At 37.9% G+C, this 15,798-nt stretch overlaps 1 protein-coding gene across 12 annotated transcripts in view; it reads left to right on the forward strand.

The window, feature by feature from the left end:
• Positions 1–15,798, forward strand: part of LRMDA (leucine rich melanocyte differentiation associated) — a 1,072,656-nt gene that overhangs the window by 834,997 nt on the left and 221,861 nt on the right. For all 12 annotated transcript variants that reach the window (XR_011524502.1, XR_011524500.1, XM_070566722.1 and 9 more), the window contains exon 6: positions 12,738–12,822. Coding sequence is in view for 10 of the 12 variants with exons in the window: in XM_070566722.1 (XP_070422823.1) it covers positions 12,738–12,822 (85 nt within the window). In the remaining 2 variants the exon portion in view is untranslated. The remainder of the gene's footprint in view (positions 1–12,737; positions 12,823–15,798) is intronic.

Below are 15,798 nucleotides of genomic sequence, written 5' to 3' on the forward strand. Positions count from 1 at the left end.
TCAAACTTCACATTAAATATTTTCTTTATTGTGCAGCTTCAAAATTATTTACTTCTAGATATGTATGACAGGTGTAAACCCTACTGAGCCATGATTTAATATGAAAATTTGTTATTCAGCCATCTTACAAGCCTTTCTTGAAGATTTTACTGTGAGTCAGTCCTGGCGTCTGGTCTAAAAGACTTCAGTGTGGGGTGGGGGCCTGGTGAATGTCGTATGGCGGCTGTTCACTGGTCCTTAGGAAAGGTCTTGCTGGTTTCTCCTACTACGACTGCTTTCATAGACAGGGATGGTAACTACAGTTGCTAAGCAACTAGAGAAGCTATTCCAGTGGAATTGGCTGATGTAAACTCAGGTCTTTCTCTGCAAAGTCACTTTTGCTTCACATCGGAGACAATGGAGCTACTTCTTTCTCATCTCCCTTTCTCGAGCTCTCACCTGTCTGCTCCCTGCCCCAGGATGGAACAGGTTACACCAAGCACCCGTTGTCCACATTCCCTTCTTTCTACACCCTCTCCCTACAGTTATGTCTGAGTCTGCAAATGACTTTGCTACAATTAAGACATAAGAAAAAAATCATAATTTCTAAGTCACTTGTCCTGGTGATATATATGTTGGGAGTTCGGCAAACAAGCGTGCAGCTTTTCTACCCATCCCAGGCACTGCCATCAAACAAATCAATTCAACCTTCAGAGAGGCATCCATTGCCCTGTGATTATGTTTGTGTAAAGTCTTGGGGTCTTTGATCAAAGAATGGCATTTCAGGCCGGGGCCTAATCCTCACTGCCTTAAGGTGTTTAAATGAGTTTAAAAAAAAGTTGATAACAGCTGGGATTTAAATTTGCCTTTGCCCAGCTTTTGTTTTGAAAGAGTTTCTATTATCTGTGGCTTCCCTTTTCGAAGCAAAGATGGATCGTTGAGTAAACCAAAAAGGGAAAGAGGATATGGGAGGAAATGGGTGGAGAATCTGAATTAATCTTCTGAGGAAGAATGTTTGATCAGCGGGGAGGAGAGGATGGAAACCTCTGATGCTGACAGCAGGCACCTTTCTGACTAAAGTGTGATTGGCACCTTTGAAGCTTCAGTCAGGAGCCAGTGTCCAGTGGGTAGGGGCTTCCTCTGTCTGTGGGTGGTGGTGTTAATAATGTGGCAACTGGAAGGATTAATTGCAGACAAGCAGCAGGATTACGAGGAGGGCTCCTTAGCTCTAAAAGGAACAGTTCGAGGAAAGCCTCTGATCTGTCAGCCTTAGAGGAAATTAGTGGCAGCAGACTCCAGCAGGCTTAAAAAAAAAGGCATTTAGGATATTAAAGCAAAATGTGAAGAGGATATTGAAATGCGGCGAAAGGGGTAGGAGTGCTGATCTCGAAAGGCAGTATCCCCCTCTTCCTACTGGGAGTTTCTGTGATGTGTCCACATTTCACAGGCGCCTTCTTTTTATGATCCAGCAGAGTGACTTTACTTGAACTGCAACAGGTTAGGGAAGGGTTACACCATGCTCGTGTTTGCACCCAAGTTCTTGTGCAAAACTTTGCTCTCCACCTCCTGGCAGTTTCAGAATCTCCTGAAACTAAGACTCCCAGTACAGTTTTAAAACAAGTCAGAGCATTACTGACACCCTATCTGCGTTAGCTATCTACTGTATATTTTACTTCTTACCCTTCTGGTTCAAGTCAGGATGTTGCCAATAAATCCTGTGTTACCATTAAAGAGGCCATTCATCACGCTTCCTAATGTGATTAATCAAGATACACCACAGTACCCTTAAAATGAGATCATTTTGATAAATCATGTATGACATGAAAAGACTTTATTCCTTTTAAGTGCAATTTAGACTGTAATTTTTTTCCTCATTTATGATTCATGGGAGAAACATGGATAAAATTCCCTTGCACAGTTACACCTTATCTACAGCAATAACTCAAAACTGCTTTTAGATGAAAATTCAGGGTCTTATTCAGCAAAGCTGAATGCCAGCTCATTATTTTCTGGCGTTCAGTAGTCTAAAAATAATGTCCGCACATTAAGCGGCATTCTCAAAAAGTTGGAATTGGCCGGGCACCAGGGACATCAATTGCACTCTATCATCCTTAATAAGGAAGACATATCAGATGTCCTCTTGGAGATTTTTTGAATCAGTAATACTCAGCCTTCACCTTCCCAATTTAGAATGATTTGGAAACAAAACTGGTAGTAACAAAAAAGTATGGGAATTTTAACTGCTTTTCATGACTCTCTTCGCCTGTTGTGTAAAGCTCCAAGGAGGTGTATTGTTTTCCTCCTGTCTAGTTCATGCTTTCTTTTCCATTCCCTTTTTCTTGTTTCACAAATGAGACTACCATTTTGTTAGGTCTGAATTTTGTTTTTAAGCTGCTGTATCTGTGATGTAGGCTTTCCCCTCACAACTGTCACAATAATTTGGGAAGTGATATTCATAACCTCCAATAGAAAAATAATTTGAAAATGTGCCTTCTGGTAAGATCCATCAAGTTTAAGGTCACATTTTTGGTTAAAAGGCAGACACTTATTCTATTCATTAAGCAAAAAATGGCTTGTTTTCCACTAATATTGAAATAAACTCTGGATGAATGTTAAGTCATGCTGGCATGCACTTATATAGAGAGCAAAAGGAAGCACAGATAAATTTAATTTGGACCTGTAACATCAACAGAGTTTCAGGTCTTTCCTGAGACAGGGAATCAGGAAGATTGGCTGAAACAAATGTGAATAATTAGAAGCTTATTTGCCTCTTTCAGAGGATGAGAGCACTTAAAAAGGATTCAGTGTCTAAGAATTCCAACTCCCTTGTGTTTTTTCAAACACTGTTACCTATGAATAAGGACTAGATCAACATCTAATTTATTTTGCCGCTGTTCTTTTAGGGATTTATTTCGGGAAGTGGATCAAAACGCTGTATTTCAATTTGTGTTTAAGTAACCCAGGAATATATATATCCTATTCACATCCACATAATGCAACAAATGCACAAAAACCAAGTTTATTTGGGATATCATATTCATGGTGGTGTTCTCTCTTCCTTAATCAGATAGAAACTGACATCGAAGATTCCTTGCACATTATTCTCATTTAAAAGAAATTTACCATGCCTTTATTTTTTCTAATATAAAGAGTAAATTAAGAATATAAGGTCATTGAGGCTGTACTTGCCTTGTTTAGGTTTCTGTTTCATATTTATGACTTTCTATTTTTGCTTAAAAAGATCTGTAAATTTAAAAAATATGCATGTATCTCATTAAAAAAGTTTCTTAGTTCTAGCAACACTCAGCAAATCTCCAAAGAACATAAGTTTAGAACATAAATATTTTAAGGCCCCATAAAATTGGCAGTGAATAATTTTTCCCTTTAATACTATGTTCATTTCATTCCACTTTACTACCATGATTATGTTTTCCAAAGTGGCTTTTAATACAAAGCACAATTATTTCATATGGTGTTGGGTAGGTCACCTCCTTAAGCCTGCAAAGATCAGGCCTCTTGTGATCCCCACAAATGTCCTTGCTTTTATTCCTAATTAAAATGGCACTCTTAAGTTGTCTCAAGTTTATCAGTACAAGCTAAGCAAAATAACCACCGTTGGAAAGTTAGCGGGGCAAAGTGACTTGGCCGGCATCCCTCAAGCAGAGCCAACTATGGTGTGTGCACTGTGATGCCCTGCCACCTGTTGGCTTTGCTTACTCATAACAGGGTATTGACGTCCCTTGAAGCAGTGCAGTAACCCTCCCTGACCCCTGTCCCAGTTCATCACCCCTGAGAGAAAAGAAGGGGCCTTTTGAGAATTCCAGGCGTCCTGATTTCCCCCATCATTCATTTCCTTGACCACATGTTTCTTCTGCTAATGCTAAAAATTTATGGCTGAGCACATTAAGGACAGCGCATGTCCTTCCCTTCTTCTAGATTATTTCAGAGTTTCCTGTCATAAAGAAATCCAAGAAGACGTGTCCTCAGTGGATTGTATGTGACAGTGTCTGCTTCTATGTCAGGAATCTGAGGCATGATGGATAAACTGTCAGTTTTGAAGGATGATGTTTTCTCCATATTTCCATTATGAACCAAGCTGTCATCTCCTAATAAATTTCTTGCATTGGTATCAATTTATTTTTACAAGCAGAGGATCTGATGTATTTGGGAAAGTCACTGACAGCATATTTGGCCTAGCTTGACAGAGCTGGCTCCACCTCATTTTGGAAAATTACTTTGGTTCCAAGGACAGAACTTGACCTGCAGCCCTCGAGAATAAAAATCTCTGTGAGAGGAAGAGAGACACATGAGGCAAGTTCCTTCTTTTAAGCCAAAATAAATCAAGCCTGTAGGACTACCATGACATAATGTTATTTCTAAGACAACTCTACGAACCCAGATGAGAAATGCCGTATGTAGTTATTTAATAAAGGTAGTTAGACCATCACAATAATACCATGAATCTATGGATGAATTCAGATTATAACTAGGTTAAAGATCTCACTACTTTCACCCTCAGAAGGGATCTAAGTAGTGCTTTCCTGATTGACAAATGAGAAGTGGAGTCCATTCATGTAATAGATATTTGATTACAAACGATGTGCATGTCCCTGTCGTAGCTACTATGAAGGGTAGGAGAAGCCAAGAAACATTAGCCCTACCTCTCAAGAAACTTAAATCTACTTGAGGAGATGTTATACAAAATTACAGTGAAGTAAAAATAATCATAGTTAATTTTTAATGAGCAATGCTAAGATCTTTGTCTCTTACCTTATTTAATCTTCATCTTTATTGGGAAGAGAGGCAGTGTAGTGTCATAATGGTTAATAAAGTGGCCACTGGAGGCAAGCTGCCTGGATTTGTATCCCAGCTCTGCCGCTACTAGTAACCTAAGAACCTAAATGAGACTTTGGTCGAGTTACTTAATTTCTCTGGGCCTCAGTTTTCCTCATCTGTGAAACAGGATTAGGGGTTATAACTGCCTCATGGAACTGTTGTGAAGATTGAATACATTAATACATGGAAAGTATTTGGTGTGGTCCCAGATACAAAGTAAGCACAAATAAGTGTGAGCTGTTTTCAGCTATTAGCGTTATCATCATCATGACTATTATTATCATTCCCATTTTACAGTGGAAGAAAGTATGGCTTAAAGAGTTTAAGTAAGTTGCCCAAGGTCATACAGTCAGTTGGAGACTGGCTCTAAATCTTGGTCAGTAAGGCATCAGAGCATAGGAAAGAGAGAAGCAGAGGATATTCAAGCTATAAATAAGTCAAGGACAGAATCCTTGAAGCTTAATTAGCTTTTTTCTTACTATCCTTTCCATTCATAGACCATAAAATAGCCCTTTCTCCATAGCCACAAACGTACTTTAGATGTTACTTAATAAGGGTTATACGTAGTGGTGTGCTGGTAAATGTTTAACATCCAGCTCTCTCAGAAAAAAACTATGCATATATATGTGTACATAAGCTTATTGTAATTTTATGTATGTAAGGATGATTCTCACAGAATACTTTTGATTATTTTGGCCAAACTCTCCTATCCATAGCCAACCTGAGTTTGCAATTGATGAACAAATGTAGTTCTGACATGAATATCCACTATTTTCCTTTCTTACTGAGTATGTCAGAACTTCACTCTTGTCAATGACATGAGCAACTTCTCTACTGAATCAGATAATGGTTTTTGAGTATTGGATGAATATTTCCTCAATTTTTTGTGCTATTCATAATGTAATGGCTATGAACACAATATAATTTTTTGGACAAAGATGGTGATTTGTTTGTTTATAGATAGGATGTTCTGCCTTTAAAAGTACCCATGCTATTTAGTAAATTCCCTCCCATTTGATAATCCTTTCTCAATGCTTCAAGAAGTTGCTTTGTTAGGAGTTGTGAGGCATTCATTGTCAGTGTAGGTCTCATCCCCTGTGCTCTTGATGTCTACACTCCTACCAGAAGGGACCAGACAAGTGTCCAGCTGACAGTGGTGTGAGGCAAAGTGGAATGGTGGTTAGGAGAGGAGTATTGTAAAAACCTGGGGCCTCTGACGCAGAGAGAGGGTGGTGCTGGGAAAACAACTTTGGATTTGGGTGTCAGGTTGATTTGGTTTCTATCACACTCTAGACTTTAGAACTATATAGCCTTGGACAAATTACTTATCCTTTCTATGTCACAGTTTTCTCATTTCTCAAATGAGAGGAATAATAGGACATACCTCATACATTGGAAAACCATTAGCACTTAGAATGCATTCAAGAAATAATATTGGCTCCTATCTCACATGTTGCCTCCTTTCTTTCCTGTCCCAGTCTTGTTCCTCCTTACCTCCAACTGTCTCTCCCTCCTCTTCTTCTACCTCACCTTACCCTCTGATTGGAGAGACTGGAAAGATACTTGATAGAAAATGGGTTGATTCATGTCAGCCCTTGTATTTGGGTAGGATTTTAATTTTTAAGTATTTTAAATGGCAAGAAGTACTGACATGATTAAATAAATTTAAAAAATCAAATCAAACCAAATCATATCAACAAAAATCTTTTAATCTTTTCTTATTAGCTTTTACCTATTGCAAATTGAGTATTGTTAAAAATCACAACATGTATGCTATTTTAATATTTACTATGTTCATTTAATATTATGTAACAAAATCTTTGATACTTCTCTATTTTATAATTTTATTTGGTTACCATAAAAACCAAATATTATGGGATTATTTCCATAATGCACAATATTTAGATTGTTTTCATTTTTTTCTTCTGTTATATAAATGTCTGCTAAAAATATTTTGGAAGCTGCTGCTCTGGACGATTTGTAAGGTCTTTTACAATTCTTACCTTCTGTGATTCAATTGTTTATGTAAAGGCCTACCTAATGCCCAAGCTGTAGCTCTTCCTTCCTTCCTTTTCTTTTCTGTTTTTTTTTTTTTTTTTTTTGAGGAAAATTAGCCCTGAGCTAACATCTGCTGTCAATCCTCCTCTTTTTGCTAAGGAAGACTGGCCCTGAGCTAACATCCATGCCCATCTTCCTCTACTTTATATGCAGGATGCCTACCACAGCACGGCTTGCCAAGTGGTGCTATGTCCGCATCCAGGAGCCGAACCAGTGAACCCCAGACCACCGAAGTGGAATGTGCAGACTTAACCGCTGTGCCACCAGGCCGGCCCCGATTCCTTCCTTTTTTCCATTCCTGGTTCTTTTCCTTCCTGCCTGCCTTCTTCCCTTCCTCCCATAAATATTTCTGAAAATGTCCTGATGCCATTTTAAACACTGGCAGAACTGGACCCCCTTTAGATCAGATAAAAACAATGGGAAGCTCTAGGTTTTTGCCTTCACGGGTCTTCCTTGTTCCCAAGAAGCCTTTGGCACAACCCTCTCCTTTACCCTAACCCTTTGCTGACTTCTGGTCTGAACTACCCTTCAGCTCCCTCCCTCAGCTGAATGCTCAGCTCTTGCCCAGACTTGCCTTTGGGATCTTTCTTGGTCCCTTGGTTACTTAATCAGCTTCATCCCTACCTGGACCTTTTTTTTTTCTCCCAATTTCTTGCCTTCTGGTTCTGGGCAAGATATGCCATATTCTGTTCCTGCTCCCACACCTGTCTGTCTTTCCAAACACAGTGCATCCATCCTGGTGGCTTTCTGTCTTGCTTCACACTGAAAGGCATGGTACCTTCACCTGCCTCTGAGCAGGTCAGAAGATTCCGCCTTCAGGCTGATCCCTTGGCTTCTAACTTAATCCTTTAGATGCTAGCAAGCCTTTACTTCTGACTCTGGCAATTTGGCTCAGACTTTTGTGTTCAATTACAATTGTAGTACATAGTTTTATCTTTGACATTAAAATGTTTTATTCATTCAGGCATCATGCGTTGACTTCTGCCTTCCTTTCTTCCTCTTTGACTTCTGACAGTGTGTTGGATACAAGGCTTAATACTATAGTTAATCTTGGAAAGTTCATCTTGAAAGTTCTCTGTTACTATGAATAAGAAACAAGCAAGGGTATAATTACTGTTCCATGTGTTCAAGTGTCATAATAGAGGTCAGGGACAAAGTTCTGTGATAATGCAGAGTATAGAGGTCATGCTATGACTTAGTGACTCTTAATAACCAGTATTAGTCATGGTTATAATTTTTTCGTGATGAGTTGGGAATGCAACCAAGGTCCTCATTTTATTTTTCTTGGTATTCTCAGCACAGGGCCTGGCATATAATAGATGATTATTAAACATTGGATAACTAAATGAGTGATGCTTTTTCTTATGAGAGAAAATAAATGTTTTTAGAAGAGTCAGCTTTATACTGCAGTTTCAGGGAATGAATTGTGATGAAAGGTGAAGGTTGCTTTTACTTGAAAGAGGCTGACAAATTTCCCAGACCTGGGATCACTTTATGTGGTGTATGATTTAGGGGTGAGTGAGCATGCCAGAGCGCTCCACTTGAGCTGAGCAATGGGGAAAGAGTTGTGGAGCTGTGGTCTTAGATGGTATTTTGTGAAAAATAGTGGGAGATTTATGGCTATTAAACAACTTTGTAGCAACCCCCTTCTTGTTTTGAAGCCTGCCAAATCTCTCCTCCTGTGGTCTTTTTCATGTTCCTTCAGGGCATTCATGATGTGCAGAAATATCCACTGGAATGCACGTTTCCATTGAATGCATCCAATGGGAAGGGGCTTGAATTTTATACATTCATCTGAAGACATTTGTTTTCTGTAACCACGAGTAAAATCCTCAGTTTGCAAGTCTCTTGTAGAGTGGATTGTACTTTCATTGACTCCTTTCCAATGAAGTTGCCAAAGTTCTGCCTTCCTTCATGGACTATGGAAATTGCAGAGTGCAGTATATTAGTGACTATTATCTTTATTGTTGTGAGTTTAAAAAATTATTAGCAGCTCTCCAATTGTGAGCTGTAGAGGAGTGCAGAAACCTTCAGTATGCTTTGACAGATCTTAAATAGGAAAACTTACCAGGCTCGAATGAGCAGTTCAAGTCTTGATGTGAAGGAGATACATATTTACTATTTTTTATCAACTTTTTCCACTCTATTGTCATACTCAGTAGCTTTAGAAGAAACAGAAATGGGGTATTTCATCACAAAAAGCCAACCAGAAATGGCCTTAATCCATGTCATGCAAGAACTAGAAAATTGTTATAGAAAATTTCCTCTAATTATGAGTTTGTATCAATATAGGACTACATGGATCAGAGAGGAAAGAAGAGTCTTTGTTTTTTTCAGTTTTCAGGGTTAATTTGGAGAAATTTCAAAAATGTAGAAAAATTAAAAAATAGTGAGCACTTATAATTACCATACAGGATTTGTATGTTCTAATATTTTGACTTTAAGTCTTCTCTTTAAATAAAAGACATAAACCTTATACATAAATTGGAGCTCCCCCCATTCCATTAGCCCCAGTCCTATTACTCTGTCCTTTGGAAGAGGCAACCTTTTTTGTGAATTTAGTGTACAACTTATATAACTTTTACATGGTATCATACACACATGATCAAAGTACTATACATTTACGTAAATAATATACTACATTTATTATTTTGCAACTTGCATTTTCACTCTGTATTAAAGTTTTAGATCTATTCAAATTGAGATATATAAATCAGGTTCATTGCTAAATATTATTGCATCGTATGAATGTATAACATTTTATTTATCCATTTTCTTCATAGACAGACATTTGAATTATTTCTAACTTGTTCTATTACAAATAATGCTGCGATAATCATTGTTTTATGTTCCACCTTAGAGATCTGAGTGAAATTTTCCATAGTGTATATGTTTTAAGTGGAATTGCTATACCAATTTTTAATTTTATTGGCTATTGCTAAATTGGTCTCCCAAGTAGTTGAACCAATGTATGTTCCCACTGGCAAGAGATGAGAGAATAAGAGTTTTGTTTCCTTTCATTCTCTATAGTGCTTGTTATTGTGAGACTTAAAAAAGTTAGCAAATGTGATGGATAGAAAAATTGTACCTTGTTGTTTTAATTTGCATTGCCCTGAGGACTAGTAAATTTCATCATCTTCTCTTTTACTTATTGACCAAATATTTATTAAAATTGCCTGATATTTCCTTTGTCTATTTTTCTATTATGTTTATATTTATTTATGGACATATATATTCTGGTTAGTAATATTTTATTGTAGATGGTACACATATCTTCTAACAGAAGTGATTTAAAAAGTAAAATGTAACAGTATAATTCTTTGCCATAGGTAGCTAGGAAATTTGACAGGACTCAAAGAGTTGAGAATACTTATAGTTCTGATGATCCAGACTTACCCAAATTTGTAGTTCTGATGATTCAGATTTACACAGATTTCCCTATTCTCATTTTAGGCATATCTTCTTAGTCCAGGTAAAAGAAAACATTGTTTAAATTTTTATTTAAATATTAAATTTTTCTACTTATGTTTCTGTTATCTCATACTTGATATACCATGGGTTACTGTTTCAGTTTCAAGGGGGAATTCTTCATTCCTGGGCAGGTAGAATGCAAATTTAAGACATTGTCTTGTCCGCTTTTTCCATATGATAACTGCACTTTTCTGAATCATGCTTCTCAGCATAATATTCAGAGAGCAAGTGTGTAATCACTATTGAAAAGATCACATGGGCTTCATTTTGAGAAAAGCCAAGTCAAAGAACTGGTAGTGAGAATCTTGATTTATAGTAGTTTTCCTAAACGTCTAGCCATGGAAGTCTCACCAAAAGGCATAGTTTGCAAAATGGTTCTTTTCCATGATTTGTATCTGTAAATGGACACTGAGCATAAAACCAATTAAATGCTAAGGCGTCGAATGATGACTGCAAAACAGAACTCAAACCGCACAATTTCTGCTTTGGCTACAATTGGAAATAAAACTAAATAGCTATTTTATCCTTGGTTACAAAACTCTAATATTTTGCCCAGTCAGAGGTATTTGCTGAAAGGTAGTTTCTTCCACTAATTTTAGGAAAAGCTGTCATCAAATTGTCAACAGCCTAAATTGAGATTGAATGTACTAAGAAATATCACAATATAGCAACCTAAAACTCATGTTGGAATTTTAGGCTTTTTTAGCAATGAGCTGGAGCAGAAACATTGGCAGAGAGAGAAGCTAAGGCCTCTTATGGAGGAAATACAGTAGATCTATGGAAGGATGACCCCCATGCCCTCACCCCATATATCCTGCCTCGAGCATTGGATAGATGCCATATTTAGAACACTGTCATTGTGTCTCATTTGTCATGTAGGGATTACAGGAGACCTTGAATGCCAAATGGAGAAACAGGTGGTGACTCTAGTATTTAAATTTTAATCTAATTTCTGTTGCGGCATCCTAAATGTCTAATGATGTAGTATCTAGCAAGTTTTATCTACTTTTTAAACATTTTTCTTGGTGATTGAACTTTTTATCTTTGTGGACCCAATACCCTTGGATCAAGCTTTAAACACCATATATTTCCCCTGGAGCTGGAGTGAAGTAATACTACCTGAAATCTGTCTCTACCTTAGGGACAGAGCTTCTGATTTTGCACCATTCAGAACTCTTTCTATAAATCATCCCTGAAAGCTGCTTAATCAAACATCTCAAATGTCAGAAACAGAGTTTAAAGGGTTTTTCCAGCAAGTAGGTCTAATCTCCTTCTTAGTTTTGATTCCTATAATGTAGATAATCTCTTTGGAGAAAAGGCCTGCTCCTAGCAGGGCAAATATATCCCATAGAATGTATTTCCTATTCCAGAAAGAAAAATGTAGCATTAATGAAATTTACTTTTTCATGAAGCTTGGAAATGTTGTAAGCTTAGGATTTTGATCCTAGCAGATGTTCTTTTTTGGATATTAAAAAAAAAAAAGTAGCATTTGATTTAGAAGTCTCAGTAAGAATTGCAGTGGTGCTACTTCTTGCTGTGAGGAGCCACACTCTGAATGTGACATACGAGTCATCGGTTCTGAGTGATAACTGACCAACTGACTCCACAGCCGTACTCCTTTGTTCCTGCCTTAGCCCCCATGGAGGTAGAGTTAGGAAAAGGGAGGGTTAGCAGCCTGGGTCATACCATATACAGTTTGATGGTTAAAGAGCTGTTTATATACCATAAAAAAGCATCTCCATAGATATATTTCATATCATTTTCTTTTCGGTCTTGGAATGGTAAAGTTTTCTTGGTAACCATTACATATATTTCAAATTTCAGATGGGTTTCTCAGTGCTATCGTTAAACTTAGAACCCAATTGCACGGTCTGCAATAGTTTATATCATTCTGTTGCTTCATGCTGCTGAGCCTCGGTCTTCAAGTTCTTTCTGTGTCTGTGCCACTGGGCCCACATGAACCAGCCCTGTTTTCCCCATCTACCCTGGGGGGAACCTCAGCCTTTTCACTGGTTTCTGTAGAAGTGTAATCACAGTGAGCATTTAATCTGTGGGAATTACTGGAAGAAGGCCTGTGACAGAAATCAAACTCTGCACCGTTTCCTGCCTTCAACCTCTCTCTTTTCCTCCTCCTTCTTCTCTCAGTTTTGCGCAATAAACAAACCGTCTCCTTGTCTCAGAGCCCTTCCACCTGTACCAAGACCCCTCAAAGCTTTGTATTCTACTCTACTTTTACCAGAATATTATCTCAACACAGACAACTCTTGTTTTCTGAGAAGATTCTCGGTCAATAATATTTTCTCCTAACCCAGATCCCAAGGAGACGGGTTTGGTAAATGAAGGTATTTAGTGTTTGTTGTTGCTTCATGTTGACATTTGCTTTTATCACACAGGCTTCAAGTGACAGCATTGCTACCTCTCCAGAGTGCCAGTACACACCCCTGCCTTCTGCTTCCAGGGAACTCACCAGTCACCGAGGTAGGAACTCAGCTTTTTATTGCTCTCAGTGGTTGCAGGTCACAGTTGGTTGTGCAGAGCTCTGGGCTCATTACTGCTGCCTCGGCACTTTAGAAGGGATACAGTGCTTTTCAAGTCCTTGATGAGAAAACCATACCTGTCAAACCTAGCGATTTCAACTCATATTAAACAGAATTTAGTGGCAGTAGGCTGGGAAGGCAAATAAATCCAGGTTATAATATAATTTTGTGATTTTTTTCTTTAAATAAAGAGATTATAGTACTTAAAAACCACTAAGTAGATCATTACCTCCAGCAAAAGGAATGGAGAGAAATTGGGAAACTAATTAATATTTGTAAAAGTATCATTGATTGGGAGTATACTAGTTGAAATCTGTAATTTCAAAATGAATGAGCCCTACGTTATAGCTAAAAGGAATTCCAGTTTGCCTGGCAACATGGGAGAGAGTCAATGCATAGATTTCCCTGAATTCTCTGATCCTCAAAACATTAATTTGGCTCACCCAGTTCTTCCAAAGCCTTAAATTCCTTTTACCATCTCTAGAGTCTGCATGGAATATAATGTAAAAAGGCCTTATCCCTAAGCTGGTTGCTTAGGCCAAGGACTATGTGATCACCTTTGTTGAAATTGGTCAGGACAGGAAGAGCCCATGTGGTGTTGTGGTTTACCCCATTTTATCTTGGTTATGACTTCAGCCACATTTTCTAATGGTGAATCTGCCTTCCGAGGGTAAGTAAGAACAGGTTTAGATTGAGGGTATTACTTTAAACATCTTTTCCCCACGCAGAAAACTTCCCTTGTTGATGCAGGGGACACTGAATAAGGACTGTTCCAGCTTTGTCATCCCAGCTACATTGCAGGTTGGTTAGGTTGGAGGAAAGGCTGTAGAGATGCCCAGAAGGTAGTAAAGCTGGACCTCTAAGGAGACGTGGGTTCTGGGCAAATGGCACACTTAAATTCTGCAGGAAATGATCAAGAGACTAATGCAAGATCGCAGGTGTCTGTGACTTGGACCTGTGTTGCCTGTTTGATGTCTGGGCACAGTAGAACTTTTCTACATGTAAATATATGTTGGTTCAATTATAGTTCAATTGTGATTCTGTTCAATAAGTGTCAATTTTGTGAAAATCAATTTTGCTCAAAGGGAGGTAGAATAAATAGCTGCCAATTTGTTATATTTTGAGGGGCATGAACAAGTCTCCTTCACTGAATGTCCTCATGGAGGTTTTGAGCATATCCTTTTAGGGACTGTTTTTTTAAATTCCTCTAGGCAAATAATAATACTATATCTAGAAGGAATAATAAATTAACCTTAGCATACTATCATCATGGATTCATTTATTGCTTTCTTGTATTTTAATGAGGATAATTTTACTCTACAGCCTATTGATTACACTGCATAGGAACTGAAGTCTCAGAGCCCTCAAGCCCACTTGTAAAAGTTGATCTGGCCTTGCAATTGATATTTCGCAACAGAAGGACATGATCAGATAAATGATACTCATCAATAATAGGACAAAGATCATCTGTCATTATAACAGTAAAATAAGAAATCTGAACCTTGAAGAAATTAAATATAAGACAATAAGTTTTGAAGGCATTTTAAGTAATATTTGGAAGATGGAAAAATGCCTAAGGTGGTTATAGTGAAAACAGACCCCTTTGGATGACATCAGAGCCCAACATCAATGGGAAAAATGTTATTTAAAGGGAGCCGACAACAGATGTCTCAATGTTACTTACGAATATCCCTACACATTTAATGCACTGGTTACCTGATCAGTGCTATGGACTTGGATGTCAAAAAAGCAAGTCAGCATCATGTAATGATGGCCAGGTCTTTCGGCCTATGGTCATGAGAAGACCAGTAAAGAGAGAGCCAAGGAGGCTCATTAAGGCCAAACTATTATTGGACTAATCTATGTAGGAAAAAGAGGAGACTGATATAGTTCAGCTTGGCATCAGTCACACGAGGACAAACGGGGAAAGCCATATTTTTCGGCACCCAGAATGTAACCACTTAATACCATCTTGTTTTTTTATATTTAAGTTAAAGAAATTATTCTAAATTTCTGATCATATAAATCACCAAAGTATTTGAGTGTCATTTGTTAATACCTTCACGGGAACAGCTTATGAGCATTTGTCCAGAGAGGTACTGTCACACTGTGAAGGCAAATTACATCAGTTCTTTCCCAAGTGAAATCCTACATGATGGCTGAAATTTGGTCTATGAAATCCTAAGTGGAAGTTCTATTTGCAAATAATTCTTGATTCATCAAGTTCCCAATCTCTTTTCATTCCACACCAACAACTACACAAACTGGCAGATAGTAGTTCATGTGCAAATTGCTATTTTTCTATACATGCCATTTTCCCTTTACTTGTCCTTTTATGTAAGTTCCAATATTGAGTACAATAGGCCCAAGATTCATGTCCTAAGGACTGTAGATTCAAATGCAAAGGAAGTCTGACCCAGAATAATGATCAGGAGACGGGGACTCTATTTTTCCATCTGTAACTTACAGATAATCCATAAATTTTAAGGATAGTAATGCACAGTACTTTTGCTTCTGGCAAGAAATTTTTTCTGATCTTATGTGTATTGATTTTTCCCTTTCTTGAGGTACTTATAATATTTGTTTCTATCTCCTTAGTGCAAGTGTTCATATTCTGCTTTGTTTGATAGAGGTCAGGTAGGTACGTTTTAAATTCCTCATAAATGAAAGTTCCCTAAGGAGCAGTAAAGAGTGTAATCCTCTTTTCTTTCATATCACTGACTCCTACTCATTCTTCAGATATCAGCTTAAATATCACAGCTCCAAGGAGGACTCCTCTGATCCCACCCTACACATTCATATTAGGTCATTTTCCCTATTCAGATACTATCTTCTAGATAGGCTAAGCTCTTTGGGGGACTGGAGGAGATTGTGTGTGTTTGCTCACCACTGAATCTGCAGTGCCTGGCACAGGGCC

The sequence above is a fragment of the Equus przewalskii genome, chromosome 1 (assembly GCF_037783145.1).
Source record: "Equus przewalskii isolate Varuska chromosome 1, EquPr2, whole genome shotgun sequence".
In the NCBI taxonomy this organism is placed as follows: Eukaryota; Metazoa; Chordata; class Mammalia; order Perissodactyla; family Equidae; genus Equus; species Equus przewalskii.